Raw genomic sequence first — 25,005 nt, 5'->3', positions numbered from 1 at the left:
GGATGACCTGAAATTAAAGCATATAATTAGTTAGTTACCTAATTGTAGCTAATTACAAAATTACATTACTAGATCTAGACATCCATCCATTTTTAAGAAAATATTAACATTTTTAAATAGCCTAAGTGTCCAAATAACATTCACACAAGAATTCACAATATAACATGATTTTAAAATCTCATTGTCATGAATTTATAGGCCAAATGGAAGGAATTTAATGTTTAATTTCCGTAAATTAACGGCCATTTAAATCATCTTGCAAGTGGGTTTTTGTGGAACGCGATCGGTTGGAACGTTGCGGTTCGCGGTGAATTTGAACCCCATATCGGCAGGAAAAACACTACCGGTTCGTATGGGGCCACAATCATATTTTCGCCAATGAAATTTTGATTAAAGTCATCCTAAGAAGCAAGTTTGTATGTAAAATATACGACTTGCCTTATGTTTTGTCCCCTACGTGAGATCCGTCCCGTTGACGGCGTTAGAAGTCGCTTTTTTATTTTACTCCAGCGATTAAATTGTCCCGCGATTTTGGAAAAAAAACTTTCGAGAACGCAAGTCGGAACAATTTTTCAGCATCAGCTAGTAGCCCGAGAAAATATATCTTGGACAGGCAGGAGAAAAAGGCACTTTAATCCTGCCCCCCCCCCCCCACCTCTCAAAAGCACCAAAGTTGTGCACACGGCCAGTGGCAGACCTGCAACTACACAATATGAAGACATTAATGGACATTGTGTAGATTCCCCAGACTGTTCTGAGACTTGGTGTTTGAAGTGCATTGTGCTTGTTCTGACAGCGAGGAGTTGGACAAGCTGATGGAAAGTCAAGGAGCCACCAGCCCAGGGATCTTGATGCTAACAACGAGCCTCAGCAAACCCTTCCTGAGACTGGACAAATACCCAGCACTGCTGCAGGAGCTGGAGCGCCACATGGAGGTAATGGGCCTTTAATGTTCTATCTCTAAGTAAGTACATTCTTCTGGTCATCTGCCTTTTTGCCTTTTAGCCGGGTATGGGACAGGATTCAAATAGTTTGGCCTAGTTAAGTTTTGCAGATTTCCTTCCCTAATTGAGATAAGTGAGCTGTTTGTAAATTCACACACAGAGTCAACCACCAATCCTACCACCCATTGCAACAAAAACCAGTGCACTTTCTTCTCCAATCATTTTGGTTTCAGTGCTTATCAGTAGCATCACACTTGTCTATTTCTGTGACATGAGATGGAGATGATGCTGGCTGATGACTGATATGGTAACTGTCAGCATTTCCTTCAAGGTGATATGGCATCCTGGCCTCACTGAGAAGCTGCTAGACCTCTTCCTCAGAGGGTAGACATTGGCAGCATCACAGGGACTGTCTGTCCGCTCACCACCGTTCAGTTTGATCATTGCCCCATTCCCCTCTTCCTAAACTGCTGGGAGTTCGCTGCCTAGAGTTTATCTTGGCCTCCCCCTTCTTCAATGCTTTAGTTCAAGGTGACCTAGATTTCCATTTTAACATCAGGATGGTGTGAGCTTCCTTCCATTGGTGTAGTTGCAGCTTCCTGTGTCACTGCCTTCTGTTAATGATGTTCTCTGTCAGGCTGCTCCATATAACATCGTACTTCACTGCCCGCAGAGGGACCATGTGTCATCGGAGATCTCATCCGATGAACCCCGTGCAGTCTCTGCCTTTGTGCTCAGAGGCAACAGGCCACTTTTATGAACATTCATCATCATTTATTGCAGTTGTGGTTGGCCTGGTTTGCCATGAGCACTCACCCTAAAGAGTGCTCAATTCTTTGCTGCACCACAGGCTTTGCACCATGCAGTCTTATCTTGGATTTTGAGATCATCTGCGGCTATGTGCTGTTCAGAAAGTAGTGCAATGCACCCTTTCATTCCAGTCCTTAGGCCATGCATCTGAGCCTCTGGTCAGGCTAGTGGTGACACAGTGGTAACATCACCTGGTCTCTACCCCACCCGCCAGCTCATCTCCCTTCCCACACGCTCTACATATCAGTGAAACAATGCATTTGTTCCAGTATCTGTGTGTGCTGAATAACCATTCAATTTCAGTCCTCTTTAAGGTCCTAGATTTGTGTGTGTGTGTGTGTGACGCATCTGAGGTTAGTATCTTTTGGCCTTTCCTTCTCGTTCTGCCACTCGTCCAGACTTCTACCTCAGTACCATTGACTAGCACCATCCCCACATCCCTTGATTCCCTAACATCTGGAAAACCATGGATCACTCTTTTGTATGAACTCAATAACTGAGCCTCAGTAGCCCTGGGGTTCGAGAAAACCAAATGTTCAACACACACTCAGTGAAGAAACCTCTCATTATCTCACCCTGACTCTCAGATTGTGCCCTTGGTACCTGACCCCTCAGTCAGGGACATCCTCTCCATGTCTGTAGATCCCTGAGGAATGCAATCCCTGCTCTTATAGAAAACCTGCATCCCTGGATCCAATGTAGTGAACCTTTGCTGCACTCCATCTGTGCTAGCTATTTACACACACACACACATTGGTCATATATATCCTTTCTCTTTTTGACCAAACTTACAATCTCTTTGGTCATCCAACATTCCTGCACTTTTCCATCCTCATCCCTCCTCTTGACTGGAACATGCCAGTTCTGAGCTTCAATGAACTTTCACCAACTTCCATATGACAGGAGTGGACTTACCCAATAACAACCGCTCCCAGTGTACCTACCCGGTTCTTGCCTGGTGCTTGATGCAAGGTCTGACACTGTTCATGTCTGTTCAACTATCTCTTAACTCAGACCACATGCAGTGCAGCCAAGTGTAGTGCCTGGACTAGCTTATTTGCTGCCCAAATTGCTCTGACTTAGCAGCTGACGTACTGCCCAGTCGGGTGAAAAACTAGTACTGAGCTACACGTAGGCCATCAAGCTTATGCTAAGCTGGTGCCTTACAAGTGAGTTGAGCTATGTTAACAATGCTGATTCGGAAACTCCTCTTGTAACTGGGGAAATTATTGCTCAGTTCATAGAAATAGAAAAATAGGTGCAGGGGTAGGCCATTCGGCCCTTCAAACCAGCACCGCCATTCAATATGATCATGGCTGATCATCTAAAATCTGTACCCCATTCCTGTTTTTACCCAATAAATCCCTTGAGCCCTACAGCCCTAATAGTTCCCAGCATATAAAATAGAACATAGAAACATAAAAAATAGGTGCAGGAGGAGGCCATTCAGCCCTTCGAGCCAGCACCGCCATTCATTGCGATCATGGCTGATCGTCCCCAATCAATAACCCGTGCTTGCCTTCTCCTCATATCACTTGATTCCACTAGCCCCTAGAGCTCTATCTAACTCTCTCTTAAATCCATCCAGTGATTTGGCCTCCATTGCCCTCTGTGGCAGGGAATTCCACAAATTCACAACTCTCTGGGTGAAAACGTTTTTCCTCACCTCAGTCTTAAATGGCCTCCCCTTTATTCTAAGACTGTGGCCCCTGGTTCTGGACTCACCCAACATTGGGAACATTTTTCCTGCATCTAGCTTGTCCAGTCCTTTTATAATCTTATATGGTTCTAAAAGACCCTCCCCTCACCTTTCTAAACTCCAGTGAATACAAGTTTTCAATCTTTCCTCATATGACAGTCCCGCCATCCCAGGGATCAATCTCGTGAACCTACGCTGCACTGCCTCAATCACAAGGATGTCCTCCCTCAAATTAGGAGACCAAAACTGTACGCAATACTCCAGATGTGGTCTTACCAGAGCCCTATACAACTGCAGAAGAACCTCTCTACTCCTATACTGAAATCCTCTTGTTATGAAGGCCAACATTCCATTAGCTTTCTTCACTGCCTGCTGTACCTACACGTTCAGTGACAAGGACAAGTGCACCCAGGTCTCGCTGTACCTCCCCCTTACCTAACCTAACCCAATTGAGATAATAATCTGCCCCCTTGTTTTTGCCTCCAAAGTGGATAACCACACATTTATCTATATTATACTGCATCTGCCACGCATCTGCCCACTCACTCAACCTGTCCAGGTCACCCTACAACCTCCTAACATTTTCTTCACAGTTCACACTGCCACCCAGCTTTGTGTCATCCGCAAACTTGCTAATGTTGCTCCTAATTCCCTCTTCCAAATCATTAATATATATGGTAAACAGTTGCGGCCCCAACACCGAGCCTTGCGGCACTCCACTCACCACTGCCTGCCATTCTGAAAAGGATCCGTTCACTCCTACTCTTTGCTTCCTGTCTGCCCACCAATTTTCTATCCATGTCAACACCCTACCCCAAATATCATGCGCTCTAATTTTAGTCACCAGTCTCCCGTGCGGGACCTTATCAAAGGCTTTCTGAAAGTCTTGATACACTACATCCACTGGCTCCCCTTCATCCATTTTACTTGTCACATCCTCAAAAAATTCCAGAAGATTAGTCAAGCATGATTTTCCTTTCATAAATCCATGCTGACTTGGACTAATCCTTTTACTGCTATCCAAATGCCCCATTTATCTTTAATAATTGACCCCAGCATCTTTCCCACCACCGAAGTCAGGCTTACTGGCCTGTAATTCCCCATTTTCTCTCTCGCTCCTTTCTTGAAAAGTGGGATAACATTAGCTATCCTCCAATCCACAGGAACTGATCCTGAATCTATTGAACATTGGAAAATGATCACCAATGCGTCCACTATTTCTAGAGCCACCTCCCTGAGGACCCTGGTATGCAGACCATCAGGCCCCGGGGATTTATCATCCTTCAGTCCCATTAGCCTACCCAATACTATTTCTCGCCTAATGAAAATTTATTTCAGTTCCTCGACCCCCTTAGATCCTCTGTCCTCCAGTACTTCTGGGAAATTGTTTGTGTCTTCCTTAGTGAAGACAGATCCAAAGTACCTGTTCAACTCTTCTGCCATTTCCTTGAATTTAATGCAGGAACAGTTAGCAAGAGGTTATTCAGCCCCTCAATCCCGTTTCCCATTCAGCACGATCGTTGTTGATCCGTCTGAAATATCAATACTCTTCTTTTCCTCATATGCCTTAAAACCTCTAGGTAACAAAATGTGATTATTCTCAAAGGCAGAAAGAACAATTGATCCAGCATTCATTGCTGCTTTCACAGTTTCAAGCCTCTACAACGTCTGCCTGTAGAAGTGTAACCAGGCAAAATCAACCTGGGTTTGTTGCAACAAAATAATGTTAGAACCATTTATTGTTCAAAGCAAGATGGTGTGCTGTGGTTTCCATTGGCCACCAGATTAGGTGCCACATCAAAAGTTATGGCTGACAATAACAGCTGAATGTGCAGGAGGAGAGGAGTGGCGTGGATGGAAAGTTGTCTGGCCAAGAAGCATCAATGAGTCTGTCTGGTTGATAAATCAAGTGGTATACCACAGGGATGAGTGCTGTGGCTTATGTAAATGTCTTGGATGCAAATCTGAGGTGGAATTGCTGTGTTTGAAGGACACACACGTAAGGAGGAAAGCAAACTTAAACCTGATGTAGCGGCTACAAAGTGATTGGGGCAGAAATTGACAGAATAAGTAGAATAAAGTCAATATTTAAGAAACATTTAGACAGGAATATGGATAGGATAGTTTTAGAGGAATATGGGCCAAATGCAGGCAGGTGGGACTAACGTAGAAGGGATATGTTGGTCGTTATGGGCAAGTAAGGCCAAATAGCCTGTTTCCACGCTGTATGACTGATTCTAATAAAGAAGCACATTATCAAAATAGTGAGAGATGGCAAGGCAGGAAGGAAAACTGGGCCTGGCCTAGTTCACAAGGGCTGGTGTGCAGGCACAGCGAGTCATAAGTACAAGTAAGACAGACTTATAAATAAGAAACAGAATGTGATTGTTTAATATTGGGCAAATTGAGTACAAAAGTCGGAAGATGATACCTCAGTCATATAGGGCATTGATGAGACCACATCTGATCTAAGTCGTGATCTAATTCAATGGCTGAGCAGCCTCAAGGCTCTGAGTGAATCCTTCCTGCTCTCTCCTTGTATGTTAATGTGAGAATCAAAGGATATAGGTTTAAGGTGAGGAGGGAAAGATTTAATAGGAACCTGAGGGGTAACCTTTTTACACAAAGGGTGGTGGTTGTATGGAACGAGCTGCCAGGGGAGGTAGTTGAGTTGGGTACTATCGCAGCATTTAAGAAACATTTAGACAGGTACGTAGAAAGGACGGGTTTAGAGGGATATGGGGCAAAAGTACGCAGGTGGACTAGTGTAGATGGGGCATGTTGGCCAATGTGATTAAGTTGGACCGAAGAGCCTGTTTCTGCGCTGTATGACTCTTCAACTATGTTGTAAACCCCCAAGTTGAAAGACCTGGTACTAGATTTAGATTGAGATTATCATGAAACTCTTCAAGTTGCAGTCCCTGCACTCCAGCATTACATCAACCCTAATGGAGACAAACTGGAGCATGCAGACCCTGTTTGAACATGTGCATGCTTGGGCCAAGCTATAAGTCATTGTTCCCTTCTTTACAGAAGCATATGATAGGACTGGCCTCGTGCTCAGCATCCATAGGACAAAGATCTTCTACCAACCCCGTCCTCTCAGTATAACCATCCTGGAAAATATGGACCATCTCTCAGTGAAGGCAGGCTAATTCTGAAATTCACCTTCAACTCCTGAGTGCCAGCATAGTGTTTCATCGGTTGAGGGAAAACATGTTTAAAGACCCAGAGCTCAAACCTTGTACTATACCTTTGACTCTCTGGTCTCTATATTCCTTGTCTTCCTTTATGCTTCTGAGACATGACTCTGAGGCTTGACAACAGCCACTAAAAAACACTGAAAATATCTCCATAAATCCTGCTAATACAGAAGCATAATACATAAGGCCGGCCACTGTGCACAGCGGAAGAGTTGCTACCTTACAGTGCCTGCAGCACCGGAGACCCGGGTTCGATCTCATCTATGGGTGCTGTCTGTACGGAGTTTGTACGTTCTCCCCGTGACCGCGTGGGTTTCCTCTGAAAACTTCGGTCTCCTCCCACACTCCAAAGACTTGTAGGTTAATTGGCTTGGTGTATGCGTAAATTATCCCTGGCGTGTGTAGGATAGTGTTGATGTGCGGGGATCGCTGGTCGGTGCGGACTCGGTGGGCCTAAGGGCCTGTTTCCGCTCTGTATCTCTGAACTAAACTAAACGAAATGCAGGCCAAATGGGCATCAGCATCCTCTGGCTCCTTCAGCACGGAGGCCCCAATCACTCCCAGCTGGCCATTCCATGTGTGTCTAGTGCGTGAAAACAGACTTACGAAACAGACACTCTATTCTGATGGACACATAAGCCAGCAGACAGGGAGTATAAGGATCTTCTCCAAGCCACATTTAAAACTCATAGCATCCCCACTTACATTTCGGAATCTCTTTGTGTTCATTTTAAATGCTTTATATATATTTTTTATTTTTCAGGAATCTCATCCTGACTATCCTGATATTTTAAAAGCCATGTCATCGTTCAAAAATCTAGTGGTAAGTTAGCATTTGATATTAAATGTAGGCAACTTTAACAACTAAAGGAATTCACATGGTACACCCTTGTTAATGGCAGAAGGAGACAGGCTCTGTTTTGCAGGCACTGGAGCCTTTCTGAGCAAGGAAGACCCATCTACCTTCACATACCCCTATGGGAGCCTCCTCGTTCATCAGTACAGTGGCATCTGCTCTGCGGGCCTTGACTTAGTTGCAAGTTCCTTGATTTCAGTCGCCATGTTGGGGCGGGAGATGTTATATCTGACTTAAGAAACCTGAGTGTGGAATGGAAGGTCACATTCCCAGAACGATCAACAGTGAGCACCACACTGGGAGGGGCGGTATTGAGGGAGCACCACACTGTGGGAGAAGTTATTCTTCAGATAGACCAGGCATTTGTGAGACCGCAGAGACATGCAGCAGGAAGACAGGCCTGCACACTCTGCATTCACCATCCACCACCACTCTATATTAATCACATACCCCAGTGCTGAGCTCAGAACCTCTGTGCCAGGACGCTTTCTTTGTTTACTGTTTTTATGATATGCCATGGGATATTTGTACCTATCTACCTACCTTAGGTAGTTGAGGCTGGTACAATAACAACATTTAAAACACACTTGAAGAGGTACACAGATAGGAACGGTTGAGAGGGATATGGGCCAAAAGCAGGCAAATTGGACTATTTTAGATGGGGCATCTCATAGATGTTGGACCCAAAGAGCTTGTTTCTGTGCTGTATTACTGTATATTTTACTACTATAAAAGTGCTTTATAAATGAAAGTTGTTTGTGATGAAAGTACATGAATAAATATGAAAGGTGCAGGTGCTGTGCTGCTTGTGGTGCTGAGGGTGGTCTTTGAGGAACCTCCCTGCCACGACTTTGACCATCCTGGTGTGTTTGTTACCAGACTCAGAGTCAGGAGCTGCGGAAGAGGAAGCAGCTGGAACTGCAGATCCTCTCTGAGCAAGTTCAGGGCTGGGAGGGTGAAGATATCAAGTCCCTTGGAAACGTCATCTACATGTCTCAGGTCATGGTGCAGTGTGGGGCAAGCGAAGTAAGTGAATGCCGTTATGTAGCTGGCAAACAGACCTGGTCTACAAGCAGAGTGCCATAATGTTACTGGTTGATTATTTCGGCATTAGGATCTGTTGTCAGAAGACAAGGCTGCCCACCGAGTTGGAAGGCTGTTAATGTCATTATGATTTGGTTTTCCAGACTGCGTTATTGTTTCTTTTCCTTTTTTCCCTTATATTTTGCTTATATTCAATTAACCACAGAAGCAGACTACTCTACTGAAAAGATCAAGACTGCCATTGGCAGTTTGTAAACAACAAATAGTTATTAAATTAAATGTTGTCAACTTTATCCACAATACACTCAAACCCCCCCCACCCCGCGGCGGCCAGCATTGACTGCACAATTGTGGATCCCACACTGTGCTCTGGCCATCAGTTTGGGCAGGTTACGATAGTGGTGTGATACAGGGATGTCGCTGATTGGGATGCAGGTAAATAATGCATAGGGCCGATCACAGAGGGTGATTGGGGATATCAGGTGTGGCCCATTGCAGATAGTTTCACTGTGACACTTAACATCTTTATGTTATGGATTTGGGAGATGCGACATGAGAAGGAACTATGGTTAGAATATAGCTGGAACATCACCATCTCAGAGCCCCCCAATTGTTTAGTTACAGTTCACCAGGCAAGCCTTGAATCCAGCTTTCCTGCCAAGACCTGCTATCAAGCCATTCCCACTTGATTATTTCCATCTTGACCTGGTTGCTATTCTTTCCGAAACCACGTTTGATTATGATCTGTTTATGTTGCCTGCCTATACTTGTGTGACGTGACGTGACTCCTTCTCAAGTTCAGTAGTTGTGCCATCGTCCATGGCCAGAACCATACTGATCAAAAAAGTTATCTCAGTTTGCCCTTTATGTTATTGCTTACCCAGTCAATGTTTAGATTCAGATAGCTCTGCAATAACATGTTTCCCTAATGCTCAATGATTAAAATGGGATTTACTAATTGGGGAATACTAATTTTATCACGCAGGCTAATTGGTTATAGCACGAGAACTGGCACCCCCAATAGTTACTTCGGAAATTGACGAGCAGAAAAAAGCTGTTTTGGGGGAAAAAACAGTCGAGAGCAAACTTTCCATGTGCCTTCCCACAGCATTCAGATGCCATTAACTCTTAAGAACGTAGTGGCTGGTTTCACCGTGGGTGGCCATGGAAATTGACAAGCAATCGCTTCTATTGACACTTGATAATTTCTTAAACAATGTAACATTCAGCCTTCAGTATTTTTACCCTGCAATGACAAATATCCCATTAAAAAAATCTTTATTTTTGAAAATGCTGCAGGGAAAAATAGCTTTGCAATTGTCTGAAAAGCTTTAGTTCCAAACCCACTTTTCCCTATTGACGCAAGTGTTATTCTAGCGTGATTTTCTACAAAGCGAGGTTCCTTAGGATTGCAGCTGTATTGTAACAGAATTATGGGTAGTTGCAGTTTCCGATATCACTCCCCTGTGATATTTGCACACTTATGTAATTTCCCTGCATTTGCTCCTCAGTATTTTTCCACTGGTTGGTGGCTACTACACAAGAAGTTCACACCTTGATTGTCCAAGACATTGGGTGGCACAATGGTACAGCAGTAGAGTTGCTGCCTTACAGCACCAGAGACCTGGGTTCGTTCCTGACTATGTGTGTTGTATGTATGGAGGTGGTACCTTCTCCCTGTGACCATGTAGGTTTTCTCCGGGTGCTCTGATTTTCTCCCACATTCCAAAGACATGCAGGTTTGTAGGTTAACTGGCTTTTGTAAAATTGTCCCTAGTGTGTAGGATAGAACTAATGTACGGGTGATTGCTGATCGGCTTGGTCTCGGTGGGCCGCAGGGCCTGTTTCCACGCTGTATCTCTAAACTGAACTGAGCATGCACTTACTCCTGCACTGAGCATTCGCCTCAGTACACTGACACCAGCCTCTCCCCCAAGCCCCTGGCCTTCCTCCCCTATCTCTCTTGCATCTAGCTCCATTCTCGAGGGTGAATCTCTGTCCTGTCGTATTCTGGAGTATTGGTAAGAGAGCCAATGTCTGCTCTGTGTCTGGCTGGGTCATTGCCATTGCTACCTTCAGATTTTTCGCTAATTCCACTTACAATTGCAAATCCACCTATGCTCTGATGAAATTTAATGACCTTTAATTGGAATAACTTCACTTGATGAAAGATGTGATTAAATCTCTCATCTTAGGCCATTGATTTTTAAAATATCTTCTGCCTACTTTTTCCATTTGAAATTTAACTACTAACTTAAAGTGCTAACTTATTTTTAGATTAAAAATGTAGTCAAGTCATCATTTCACCAGAGGGGGTGGATCCAACCTTTACTGTGCGGCACTTTGTGGGATGGTGTCTTCCCCACCCACCTTACTGGGGCGGAAACTGTGTGTGGGTATAATCACAACAGAGCTCTGCATCCCACCACACTGCAGTAAGTGGGTTGACAGCTTCAACATGCTCAGGTAATCACACAATTAATCCTCCAGTAAGGTGCACATCATTGCTTTAACAAATCTTGTCTCAAGCAAAACTGGTACTGTGATCATTCTGGGGATTGGAGGTACCTGTGTTAATAAAATACTTTCAAGGTAGTATTTCCAAGAGTGTTAACTTGATGCCTCAGAGTTTTCTAAACACTTCAGGCAACTGAGGGAAGTTGCACCATTTGATGTCCAACCAGTTGTCAGCATCAAGCAATAATGCAGTTTCTTCTTTTTCCAAACATCCTTCCCTTCCCCCCCACACACACACATTCTGTACCTCTAGAGAATTCATGGAGGAGGACAGTGAAATTCTAGAACATGTTTGCATTAAAAAAGGCAGAGGTATTAGATTATGAGTCGGTGTAAAGTTGGATAAATCCCCAGACTCTGTTGAAATGGATCAGGTGGTTAAGGGAGGAGATTGTTGGGGGCCTGATAGAGTTTTAACTCTTCACTGGTGATAGGCGAGGTGCTAGATAACCCGAGACAACAAATGGGGTTTCTTTATTTAAAAACCGCAGGGATAAACCAGGTAATCACAGGCTTGTAAATCAACCCTCTGAAATTGGGAAGATCTCGGAAACATATGTGAAGGACCAGGTTAATATACATTTGCCAAGGCAGAGATTACTTACAGAAGTCAGTTTGGCTTTAAATAGCTGACAAATGCCTTGATATGGGGCAGTGCAATTGATTGAGTGTACATGCACTTGAGTCGGATGTTTGACAGGGATTTTAGGCCAATCTATTGGCTTCATGATCACCCAGACTGATACCAGCTTTCATCTAGATTCATTTAAAGATCTGAATCTCAATGCCGTATTAGGATTTGATCTTTTGTCTCCAGATCGCCAGTCACAATGGTTCAGTGGTTCTTTATTAGCATATGTACCAAGCTACAGTGAAATTCTTTCTTTGCATACAGTATGATTATTGACACACATGTACAATTCCCGATTAAGTGTAGACCGTGTAGAAACAGCTCACAGAGTCCATACGCAAGAATGGACAGGTTTTAGCACCATTTGCAGTCCTAGCTGCAGCTGGCCATAAAGGCCCATTGCAGCCGTTACTATCTGGATCGCCAGTGAACGCAACCCTTATGTGCAATACCCCTGAAAAGTGCATTGCCTTTAGCAATGTCTGACTCCCTTTCATGTGATTAGTGTTAGCTAGAAGTGCCTCGCCCAGACTGCAGAGCGTTATGTTTCATCAGTGTGTTCAACAGGCAACTTGACCTTTTCTGTTTATCTTTTGTTGTGCTTTAATTCCACTTGAACATCTGTTTCGGTTTGTGCTGTGAATGAACATGAATGCTCACCGATCTGAGCTTAGTTCAGCACAAACGATGGTTTTATTGGAAAGGCAAGTGATATTGAGCCTTGGACTTGTCTCATTACATAGCCAAGTAGTATGCAAGGAGTCAGAGAGTTCTTTACCATTTTGCAAAATAAATAATAGAAACCATTGCATAATGTTGAAACCAAGGTGCTTGAATGTGGATCTGTTACCTGCTAAGCTGACTGTTGTTGTTGTGATTTGAACTCTAGGAGAAGGACGAGAGGTACTTCATGCTGTTTCCCACCGTGTTGCTGATGCTGTCAGCAAGCCCCCGCATGAGTAGCTTCATCTACCAGGTGAGTCAGGGGCCAGAGAGGTAATCTGTCTAAGTGCAGCACATAAGGCTTCTTCTGCCTTATAACGGCATGTTTTGCTTCTTAAGCTGTGTATACATCCAGTCTATGTCGGGCATCATTAATGCTTTTATCTGAAAGTTGTAACTCTACCCTTTTCTGCAGGGTAAATTACCATTGACGGGAATGACTGTAACAAAACTGGAGGAGAATGAGAGCTTCCATCACACCTTTGAAATTACAGGTTTGCAGTTTATAACTCGGTAACCTGTACTCGTGTGTTGTGCAATTTAACTGGATACTCCGCAAGCAGAACTTGTCACCGTCTCTCAGTACACGTGACAATAATAAACTAATGCCAACAACACCAGCCCTGACGGCCAATCTTCACCCTATAATGAGTAGATTACAGTGAGAGTTATGCAATGAATGTTGGTCAGCAAAAGGAAATGTCATTGATCTTTTGCATCACACACTTTAAGGATTGATTGAGGGTTAAATGTTGTTTTTACTGGTTTAATCTCTTTACCATCAAACTAGAATTCTAGGATCACTGAAGTGGTCCTGGCTGTCTGACACAACAGCACTCCCTCAGTACTGCCCCTCCCACAGTGCGGCACTCCCTCAGTACAGATTTTCTGATGATGAAACTTTACTCAATACTCACCTCCGACTGCAGTGCTCTCTCTGTGCTCTCTCTCCTCTCTCCTCTTTCTCTTCTCCCTCTCTGCCCTATCCTCTCTCTCTGCACGCTCTCCTCTCTCTCTGCGCTCTCCTGTCTCTGTGCACTCTCTTTGCGCAGACAGTTGTGAGCGCCCTGTGTGCTCCAGTACACCGACACATTCCTGCACTATAACACACGATATTAACCAAAACGCTGAAGTCTCTGAAGTGAAACATGCGACCAGAGGTTCCAGTTGGGAGGCCCATGTGCCAGCTACCAATCGGCGAATGATGCTGAATATTCTTTATTGGTGGATGGATTCAGCCAGATCTGCTAAGTATTTCCAGCATTTAATTTACACCAGACTTCCAATGCCTGCAGCCTTTTGTTTCCAGATTAATTGTAATTGTAATTAATTTATTAGCCAAGTATGTAAACATACAAGGAATTTGATTTGCCAACAGTCATACAAAAAAACAACAAAATACATAAGCACATTAAAAAAAACATAGACTTAAATAGCCACCACAATGGCGTGTGAGAACGCAGGGTGCACAGCATAAACGGAGAACCCCAGCCATCAGCTCAATGTCCGGGCCACACACACGCTCCTTCACCATGATGTGACCAGAGTTATGCCGACCGCTGTCACTCTCTCTGTAATCCCTCTCCGCCTGAACAGTCAGAAAGCCGTCCACACTTGCACCAGACTGCGGGATGTCCCCGTGGAGTCATGTTCCCGCAAAACACCGAGATCACTGCACTCACGGCCCTCCCTCCGAGTCCTCACCAGTGCAGGCAGCACGTCCATCTTGTTTTTTCGGCGAGCTCACATCCCCCACTATGATGGAAGGCAAATAACTTATACCTTCTTCCCTCCTTTTCTCCCACGGTCGGGGCAATCAAAATTTCCGCAGTCGGGGCGATCGAAGGTCCGGCAGTCGGCGATCGAAGCTTCCACAATGGGGCGGTTGAAACTCCCACGATCGGGGCGGTCGAAGCTCCTGCGGCTGGAGCTCCTGCTGTCGATCCTTATCAAAGGGACCACCAGCTCCACAATGTTAAGGCCGCAGTGCAGACGAAGATACGATGGAAAAGTCGCATCTACGTCAAGGAAAGAGATAAAAAATATTTCCCCCAACCCTCCCACCCCACCATTATACAAAAACTTAGGTACACTAAAAACATACAAGTAAACACAGACCAAAACAGCAAAATAAGAAAAAGACGAGACAGGTTGTTGGTGCGGCTGCCATGTACGGCGCTACCTGTTGACACCTATTAAAAATGCCTATTGCAGCAGTTTTCAGTGTTAAATTGATTCTAATGAAATGCCTGTGAATGTGTTCCCTTGTGTTACTTCTGCCGTCGCTCTGCCCACAGGTAACATGATTGAGCGGATTCAGGTGTGCTGTGGCAGCAGTCAGGAGCAGCAGGACTGGGTAGACAGTCTACTGATGGTCACCAAAGGCACCGTCCCGGGATCGGCCACCACCAAACCCCTGCCCATCACCGCATCGCCGGTACTGACCCACCTTGTGCGATGCATCAACTCTACCTTTGGTTTCGATAATCGGTTCCTCACCAGCTTACATAAATAGTTAATTAGTAATAAAAAAAAGGGTACATATATATTACACGATTCACCTTTAGACTTTAGAGATACAGTGTGGAAGCAGGCCCTTTGGCCCACTGAGTCCGTGCCGACCAACGTTCACCCCATACACTAGCACTATCCTACACATGAGGGATAATTTACAATTTACAGGCTATACAGAGAAATTGTACAGAGACTATCCAATTTCAACAGATGGAATACTAAAAAGTTTTTAATAAAATGGCAAGTAATAAATGGGATCAAAGGGGACTGTAAGATAGTTTGCAAAAGAAGCAGAGGGATGAACAGTGGTCGATCCAGATTGATCATAACATGAAACATGGAGCTGGGTCAACTCATAAAACGGTCAGAGTGTGGGGCCTGAAGAGGGAAGAATGCAGAAGGGCCAATGATTGAGATTTGAACCACTATCACGGACAACTGAGCCAACAGGCCTGTGTTGAGAATTGTAGAATAAGTCCAGGTTTGCTTGAAATCAGTGAAACCTTTGAAGCACTAGTGGACGATTGCTGAGAAATTAAATGACAATCCCCTTTCTGTCTCGTTGCATCTCAGCAGCACGGAGAGAGCAAGCAGCCTCCAGCGACCCCTTCTCATCAACCCCTCACCTATTCACCTCCCCAGTCCTTCAGCACCACCGTGCAAAGCAGAGGTCCCCTGGAGCCGCCCAGGTTGCCCAGGCCTTGGACTCTGAGCTGCCTGAGACCTGCACCCCCACTGAGACCATCGGCTGCATTAGGCTGCAAGGAGGTATGTGTTTGGTGTGCAGGCACACCCTTTAAATATCAATAACTTGTAAGCTGAGTAGACCTGCTGGTCCTTGTATTGATCAGCTGTAATTAAATCAGTCAGCATTGGCAATAGTTACTCCACAACCTGTTTGTAACAAACCCACTTCCATGAATCGTTCATCTTTGGCCCCTGGTTAGAATTTGATACTATTTTCAATGGACAATTATGATAAACACAAATAATCTAAATTATGCATGATACTATTTCTGCATTTACCTGCATGTAAAATAACCTTTAAGACTAATCTAAATTACTTGAATGGTGCACTGAGAGCACAGTTACCACTAATATTGACAGTATTTTAATGATCTTTTATTGTAATGAATGAACTTTTCATATAATCAATCATCAATTTTTTCTTTCACTTTCATCTTCTCTTTCTCCATTTATTGCATTGTAGAGGATGTCTTATATTTTAAAGGTAAGCTGTAGACAAGCGACTTTTCTCCTGGTTTGTGTGTTATGTGCATGCTTGCAATGCAACAGTGCAGCTGCTGTTTCATGACCTCCCTTGCTTACCTTAATGCATTTAAGATGTTCTTGTGATGTGTACGTAAATCTGCACTATTCACTGCCATTATTACGATCAGCAGAAACGTGTTTGGTCTCCCAGCTTTGCAACTAACCTGGCACAGAATGTGTCCAGTCTGGCAAAGCTCTGGCATGTCTGCTTCTGAGTTCTTATCAAACTGAACAAATTGAGTAAAATTGATGTGTTGTTGAAAATCAATGACGTTAACCACCAGCTGGGTGATTTCCTATCCTGCAGGACTCCAGCAAGAGCCCCAAGGCAGTGAAAAAATTCCTCACCAAACGGAAGACTGAACGGAAAACCTCAGACGATGAATACATTTTGCGTAAAAGTAAGAATTTCTACTTTCAGCAAATAAAATTGAGGGCGAGGGTTGATGATTAAAGATATTGGGAATTAATTATAATTTAGTATCAAAGGCATTAATAGACCATCTTGTTTTATGTTTATCATTTTAGTGAAGTACTGCATGGGTCTGAGGAAGCGTTGCACTCTGAGGGGGCAGTGAGGGAGAACCACACTAGGAGGGGTGGTACTGAGGGAGCGCTGGCTGCGCTGTTGCAGGGGCAGTACTGAGGGAGTGCGCACTCTTTTTTACAAATAATAAATTTATACAATCATTTACAATAGAAAAAATAAGGACAATACAGGGCAATACCAATAAACCCACCACCATAATACAAAATAAAACAAATGTTCTTAAATATCAAATATACTGACTATTCAACAACTATGTTACAATCCTTGTCAATTCCCGCCACACCCCGCAGTGCCCAGCGGTCCCCCAGTGTGCCCATGAACAACGCATATTCCCTCTCTAATTACACCCGGGTGCAGACGTAAGCCCGGAAAAGGGTCAGGCAGACGGCTTGGCTGGAGCCCTCGTCCGCCTGGAGCCATGACTCATGGATGGCCAGCTTGGCCAGGCCCAGAGCAACACAACGACTGTTGCAGGGCCAGTACCGAGGGAGCGCTGCACTGTGGGAGGGGCGGTACTGGAGGGCTATTAAACTGCACCAATCAAGCCTCTCAAGTTATGTGGTAAGCCTCGCCCTCACCTCTTTATATCATCTGTCTTCCCTCTTCACTCACACTCCCGATGCAGGGTCTAAACCCAAAGCGTCGACTATTCCTTTTGCACCATGGATGCTGTTGAACGGCCAGAGTTCCTGCAGCAGTTTGTTTTCTGCTCCAGACTCCAGTCCCTTGCCTCTCCTTTTGTAGCAGCTGTTCTTCATTCCCACTCTTTATTCCGTTGGCAGGAGGGATTCCTTTTCTTCCAAATGCAGTGTAGGGTGCGAGTTGCTGATTTGCATTTTATTGAACAGCCATCTGAGAGATCAGAGTGGTTGAGAAGGAAGTTTGCTTTGTGACAACGCTATCACACAGAATGGCTCACATGCAGACCTGAAGTGAAAGTTATCTTATGAAATCTTTTCACTCCGTTAGTTTATTTAAAAGCAGCATTGCTTTCAAGTCTGTTTCAAAGCTTCAGTTAATTATTGTCTTTCCAAGAAGTCAGCAAATATTCTGTTTTAATCAATATCTATCATGTTGAAAGATACAAAGTGCTGGAGTAAGTCAGTGGATCTGGCAGCATCTCTTGATAACATGGATGGGTGATGTTTCGGGTGGGGGCCAATCTTCTGTCTGAAGAAGGGTCCCGAACCAAGATGTCACCTATTCATGTCCTCCAGAGATGCTGCATGACCCGCTGAGTTACTCCAGCATTCCTTGTGTCTCTATGTTGAAGGATGCATTCAACAGCTTAATATCAGCAAACAATCAATTACTCAGACCCACAAAGCTGTCCCATAAATCAGCGACTTTGTGACTGCTTAGATAGTAATCTCAATCAGAGAATGGGTTTGAAATACACGTACTCTTTTATTAAATCTACCAAAATAAAAACACTTTATTATTTCTCTTTATAAATGTTTTGAACACAATTTGTGAATGTATTCAAGGGGCGATGTCATAAGGGCTGGTTACCAGCTGCTGGTCAGCGACTGGTGTCTTTGTTCTGTGCCAGTTATGAAAAATCCTACACTAAATGTAGGAAACATGGCAGCCAGCTCCCACAGGCAGCGGTGTGATATACACACATACAGGGAGCTCACATTTAATGGAGAAGTGATTTGATTTTCATCAGCTATTTCCCAGCCTCTTAGATAGGAAAGGTTGAGAGGGATATGGGCCAAACACAGCAAATTACACAAACACGGCAAATGACACTAGCTTAGATGGGGCATGGACAAGTTGGGATGTAGGTAGGGTATGTTTGTACTGTATAACTGACCCTTCTGGCCAGCTTCCATAAACATCTGCCGTCATTGAAGATTTTAAAGGCCAGCTGTGGGCAGGACGTGGTTGGTGTGAGACCTGTTCACCATGTCTTTTGCTTTGGGTCTCAAATCTCTATCGGGGAACCAGCATGACTGTTTAATCTTGCTCCTCACAGGTACGGCCGCCCTGGAAGAAGATGCACAGATACTAAAAGTCATCGAGGCCTACTGCACCAGCGCCAACCTACAGCAGGCTCATAGTTCAGGCAGGTGCCCGCACGATGACAGCTCCCTGCCAACCACTGGCTTGACTTCGGGTCGCAGCTTCCTTTACATCTTTTTTTAATACATTTAACTTGTTAATCACACTTCAAACATGAAGTCTGAATAAAATTACCATTAGGAGCTGTGGTGAAGGAGGAGCTTTGAACTAATTCATTTTTAATAAACCCATAACTCAACCTTGAACTGAATTGGATGCGATTCTTGAACAGAATCCAACCTTTGACAGCGCTCCTTCCCACTAGTACAAAAGTGTAATTGTATCAGCCGCTGTAATCGAACAACCTCGCTGATGTATTTGACCCCTTAATGAACTACAATTCCGTATCATCACCTAACCTGCCTATATTTTCACACCACCACCCCATCCTTGTCTCACTCAACTGCTGAGATTTGTGTCCATGACTGTTCCCACACACTGCTGCCAGCCCCCTCCTCACATTCTCCCTAGTGTTTGTCAGTAAACCCTGAGCCGGTCCTTCCCCTCTTCACCCATCATCCTGAGCATTGACCAGTAACATTCTCATTCATCAAAGCTTTGATTTAAAATTCGTATGTTTTTTTAAATCTCACACTCTCTGTTCTAAATCCTTCCATGGCCTCATCCCTCGATAATGTTATCTGTTTCTCTACTTTTTTCCTCTTTTATGACATAATCTGCCTCTGATCAAGATTTTTGATAAATATCTTTCTATCACCCGCCAATGTCTGCCGGTAATTATCGGGGGTTTGGGGTAGAGGGGCTTGTTCTGTGAAGATGACGTTAGAGACATGGTGCCAATGGAAGTAGTCATTGCAGGGAGAGGAAGCGAATCTTGGCGACCCAGATAAGGTGTTCACAGAATGTTAAACTCCCAGGACACCTGGAATTGCTGATGTGTTGATGAAGTTCCTATGTGAAGGGCACCTGTTCTAGGATCCATCCACCATCTGCAGAGTCCAGTCCAACGCTGGCTTCAGATACTCACTAATGCCGACCACTGTTGCAAATCGGAACTTGCTTCTCAGTCTCACACTCTATCCATGCAAAGAATGCATAGTCCTCATTCCTACAACTATTTCACATGAAGCATAATAATCAGAGTTCAGCAGCAAAACCTCAGAACTTTCAAATTATTCAGATTATAGGATATACCATAATAGCCTGAGCAACTTGAGGTGAGTGTTGGTTCCACCAACCATCTCTCTGATAACAAGAGTTCACTCTGGGCTACTCATTCTTTTAAATTTTGAAGTTTGGGGAAATTTAAAAAGTACCAGATTTAAAACATTTTTAATACATCTTTTCATTTGCTTTTTTTCCCCTCCATCCTCATGAATCTTCCTTTATATTCATCTTTCTGTTTAAACTTGATCACCCACTCTGACACTCACATTCACTGCATGTATGACTCAGAGACCCCACACAGTGCTCCAACTGTAATAACCACTGTCTTGTAAAGCCACAATGCTCCTGTGCGTTGCCCTGGCTAAAGATAGCAGGTGTTGTCCACTTTGTCCATCTTACTACTGCCTTTCAAATCATAGAATCATACCACATGGACACCAGCCATTCAGGCCAGCAGGTTCATGCCAACATGTGAGACTCCCAACATTTTAATCCCATTGTCCATCACCCTCTATGAATAAGCGATTCAAGTGTTCATCTCAACACTTAAATACTGTCAGCGTCCCAGCTTCAAACACACTCTCAAGCACCTTGTTCACCCTGGGTGAACAAGGTCCCCTCAGATTCCTTCTGAATCTCTCAACCTTCACACTAAACCCATGTCCTCTAGTCTTATCTATCTCTGAAATGAGGAAAGGTTTCTTGCTGGCTCCCCTATCTATACCCCTCATAATTTAACATACCACAATCGTGTCTTAGCTTCCTCTGCTGCATGGAGAACAGATCCTCGTAACTGCCCTGAACACGCCAAGCAACAGACCAGCGAATCTCCTCTGCATCCTCTCCGATGCTTTCACATCCTCCCTCACGTTGGTGACCAGAAGTGCATGCACTACTCCAGCTGAGGTGTGGCCAGAGTTTTGTAAAGTTGAAGTGTAACCTCCATACTTCTGCATTCAATGCCTTGACCAATGAAGGCCAGCATTCCATAAGCCTTATTAACCACATCATCTGCCTGCATTGCCACCTTCAAGGATCTTTGCTCTTTGTAAATCCCTGTAGCCCTCAGTACTTCCTCAGACCCTACCTTCTATGGTGTAGGCCTAGTTGATTACTTCTGCCAGAATGCATCACCTCATTTTTCAGGATGTAATTTCATCTGCCATCTCTCCATGACATGTATATGAGAGATCTTTAACCCATGACCCCTGTCACACACAGCAACAGTGCAGCACCAATGCAACAATGTGTGATCTAGAATGTTCTGCGTAAAAGCACGGTGGATTTAGAGTTGAGTTACAGCTGTAGGAAGGAAGTATATAAACAGTCGGTGTCAGGGATGCAGGCTAGTTCCTGAACCCGTTTCCAGGTCTCTGCTGCTATTGCATTGCGTGTATGTAACTTGGACAACCCTCGCGAGTGAACTCGAGCTGTGTGACTGCCGATGATGTAGCTCAGAGCCAAGGGAATGTTAAACTTCTGCCCTCTTACAGTTTGTCGCAAGGACTCGGCTCCACAGGTTCTGCTTCCAGAGGAGGAGAAAATAATTGTTGAAGAAACCAAGAGTAACGGGCAGACGGTCATAGAAGAGAAGTGAGTGGAGCTCAGTCACCGTGCGCTCATCTGAAAACACACACTCATTGTTGGGGTAGAATGTGTGAACTGAGGAGTTGCAGCGTAGGCAGAGTAATGTCTGAAGGCACTGGAGACTCCATTCACTGTAATTGGGGGAGGTTCTCATTCTACTGATGTGCAGCCAGGAGCTGGCAACGGAGAGAGCGAATGCAAGTTTCTTGTCAACTTTGGCAGTGTGCCAGAGAGAAATGAGAGAGGGGGTGAGACACAGGACGGTGCGGGAGGTATGTAAAGAGTGGGAGGGGGACGGGTGGGAAAGGTGAGACCCGAGCAGACATGGGAGTGGGTGAGGAAGGTGTGGGAGTGGATAGTTCCATGTTTAGCTCACTTGGCTGTGTGTGATTCAGGCACAATATTGAGTGCTGTGGAGGAGGGCAGGGACAGTAACAGCATTTAAGGGGCAGCTGGTCAGGTACTTGTGGGAGCAGGAACAGAGGATACCGAATCAATGCATCAATACGTGGGAATAACACAGATAGGCACAATGATTTGCGGGCCTGTTTCCCCGCTGTACACTCTCTAACGCTGATTGTCTTTGCTGCAACAGGAGTCTGGTGGACACGGTTTATGCTCTGAAGGATGAGGTTCAGGAGTTGAAGCAGGTCAGTGACTGGGACTGCAGTGGTTCACGTTGTTTTAGAGATACAGCTCAGAAACAGGCCATTTGGGCCACTGAGCCGGGTCGACCAGCGATCCCCGTACACTAACACTATCCTACACGCACAGGTCAGATTGGTGCACGTAATCCCATGCTACCGGCTCCATGGTTGGATAATCGGTGACTAAACCGTCTCCCCCACATGGTTTGCCAGGTGAGGAGGGGCTGTGGACCCCCAGCAGGACCAAAAACAAGACCTGTCAAAGGGCGGATGAGCTTCTAGCGAGCCAACGGCCATCCACACTTCAGTAGAGGTTGCGATCACTGTTGTACATAGCATTGTAAGGAATGATGATAAAGCACATACACCAAAATCCTGTACTTCCAGCGGCGAAAGTCGGCAGGAACTGGACAGAGACGTGTGGTGTGTCCGTTACTGTTCCCGTTGGAAACCAGCACCATTGCGTCGCTAATGTTTTTAACGATGATCAATGAATGAATACACACACGAGGGACAATTTACAATTATACAAGTCAATTAACCTACAAGCCTGTATGTCTTTGGAGCTGTGACAGTAAACTGGAGATCCTGGAGAAAACCCACGTAGGTCACAGGGAGAACGTACAAACTCCGTACAGACAGCACCCACAGTGAGGCTCGAACCAGTGTTGTAAGGCAGCACATCTACCGCTGCACCAACATGCTGCCCGCTGTGCCACTGTGCCGTTTTGTTTAAAGAGTCTCCACCACATTATAATAAACTGCACTCTTGTTTCCTCCCGCCCCAGGAAAACAAGCGAATGAAGCAAAGTCTGGAGGAGGAGCAGAAATCCAGGAAAGAATTAGAAAAAATGATCCGAAAAGTGCTGAAGCAACTGAACGAGTCTGCATGGGATGAGAGCAGCCACTAAAGCTGCCAGTGCTGTCCTCTCCGCAGACTGACACAAGCAGTGACGGGCACGGATTTCACGACTGTCTGATGCACTGGGGCAGCCTTGGCTTATTGACGGACTGGCAGTGACTGAGAAGCAGCAGAGTTGGAATCTGATGGGCAAACCTGCAGGTGTGGGGAGAGAAATACCACCAGGAAGCGGGCATCGCCTTCCAAACCACCACACCGCCTGCTCCACTCAGCACAGTACGCTGCCGGCGTTGGCTTTCATAACGTGGTGCTTGCAAATTGTTAATGACTGACCTGTGGAGTGACTCTCCGGACCACACCACGGGATGTGCAGTGGGGTAGCAGCTCACTCACAGTGTCCTCGATGGCACCGCTAAAATGCCAGGTGCTGTACTGGAGTGGCACCTGTCAACACCTTCACCTGCACAAACCACTGGACTTTAAGCTGTACACATGCGTTTTCAGGGACAACTGAGGTCTTGGAGTTCCATGCTGGAGCTTGTTTATTTATGTGTTTTTGTATTAAGTGGGTCTCTGTTGTCACGTGACCTCTCCCCACAGAGGAGCAGGTGTGGTCCAGTAACAATGCTGCATCTAATGCATGTGCTGCTCCTGCCTCCACCTCTCTAGAGTATGTACATAGTAAGCTCTTTTTGAACTGGCCACAGCTCTCTGCCCGTTCCTGCATATTACAGGACCGTGTTTCATGTATAAAGGTCACAGGCAGCTGAGGTTCCCTCGTCCTGCTGTCAGACTAAACTGTAGGAGTTATTAAAGCAAACACAATCTCGGTTTCCAATTGGTTGAGTAATGACTGGCAAGGAACCCGGAAAGCATCAGGATTGTTTGGCAATAACAGCGTGACTGCCAAAGATGCCGCTTGAACTGTGCTGTGGTTACAGTGTCAGAATGCTCCATTCATGGGTGGGACTGAGACGCAGTGCGCTCCACGTCACTGAAATGGAGCTTCTACCCAGCACTGGCTCAGCGTGACCGAGGCAATGTCCAGTCGTTTCACACCAGGGCTGGACATGGAGTGTGTGGTCAGTGTGACCATCACTGGATAGGGAGTATTTGGTCAGTGTGTCCAGGGCTGGACAAGGACTGTGTGGTCAGTGACCAGGGCTGGACACAGACTAGGATGGTCTGTGACCGCTGGATGTGGAGTGTATGCTCAGTGTGACCATGGTCAGATATGGAGTGTGTGGTCAGTGTGACCATCACTGGACATGGACTGATGGTCATTGTGTCCAGGGATGGACACAGAGTGTGTGGTCATTGTAAGCAGCCTCTCGATTCTGCTTTGAGCCTAGTTGTGTGTACCCGATTACATTGGGATTAAGCAAGCAGGCCTGGGATTAAAGCAGAGGAGAGAGCCTTGAATCAGCAGCCAGTGAGTGTCTATGGAATCCTCAGTCCCAGCACACTCACACACCAGTGGGAAACTCTTTTATAAACAGCCTCTTTTTATAAAGCTGAGTTGTCCATTCCCTCAGCTTCCCTTGTAAATAAATAGCTGTTTTATTTTGGCAGGAAATGACACCACTTGATTCTACAAAATTCTTGTACTGTTGACTGAATTTTTTTGCTGTTCGCTTCGATACGATTAAATTGATTTTTTGAATGGGTTTTGTGCGTTTTGATTCTTAATGGAATATGCTTTGTTTCTCAAGTGTATTAATCAAACTCTCATTACGTCGAGCAGTCGATCCAATTCATCAAAAGTCAGGAGCTGACCCGGTGGAACCCCATCCATCAATCCAACAGACCCTGTCTATATCACACACTGACGGCGTGTGCACTATTTACAGATTTCACAACTACTTTCCCAGTTAACAATCGTTAAATGTAGACACAGGAATCTACCGTAGAACACAAAGTGCTGGAGTAACTCTGGGTCAGGCAGCATCTC

General features: G+C 45.0%; 1 protein-coding gene across 4 annotated transcripts in view; it reads left to right on the top strand.

Moving 5' to 3' along the window:
* Positions 1–24,722, top strand: part of arhgef6 (Rac/Cdc42 guanine nucleotide exchange factor (GEF) 6) — a 75,885-nt gene extending 51,163 nt beyond the window's left edge. For 2 of the 4 annotated variants that reach the window (XM_055643957.1, XM_055643960.1), the window contains exons 10-22: positions 797–935; positions 7,420–7,479; positions 8,392–8,538; positions 12,594–12,680; positions 12,843–12,921; positions 14,725–14,864; positions 15,515–15,709; positions 16,152–16,172; positions 16,521–16,614; positions 18,745–18,834; positions 21,452–21,551; positions 22,141–22,195; positions 22,981–24,722. In XM_055643957.1, coding sequence (XP_055499932.1) covers positions 797–935; positions 7,420–7,479; positions 8,392–8,538; positions 12,594–12,680; positions 12,843–12,921; positions 14,725–14,864; positions 15,515–15,709; positions 16,152–16,172; positions 16,521–16,614; positions 18,745–18,834; positions 21,452–21,551; positions 22,141–22,195; positions 22,981–23,103 — 1,330 coding nt within the window. In that variant the 3' untranslated portion in view covers positions 23,104–24,722. The remainder of the gene's footprint in view (positions 1–796; positions 936–7,419; positions 7,480–8,391; positions 8,539–12,593; positions 12,681–12,842; positions 12,922–14,724; positions 14,865–15,514; positions 15,710–16,151; positions 16,173–16,520; positions 16,615–18,744; positions 18,835–21,451; positions 21,552–22,140; positions 22,196–22,980) is intronic. The other 2 variants (XM_055643958.1, XM_055643959.1) reach the window with 2 other exon arrangements.
* Positions 24,723–25,005: the final 283 nt, after the last annotated feature.

Source organism: Leucoraja erinacea, chromosome 12 (assembly GCF_028641065.1).
Source record: "Leucoraja erinacea ecotype New England chromosome 12, Leri_hhj_1, whole genome shotgun sequence".
Lineage (NCBI taxonomy): Eukaryota > Metazoa > Chordata > Chondrichthyes > Rajiformes > Rajidae > Leucoraja > Leucoraja erinaceus.
The sequence above is the reverse complement of the archived record's forward strand: the minus strand, read 5'-3'. Positions and strand labels throughout refer to the sequence as shown.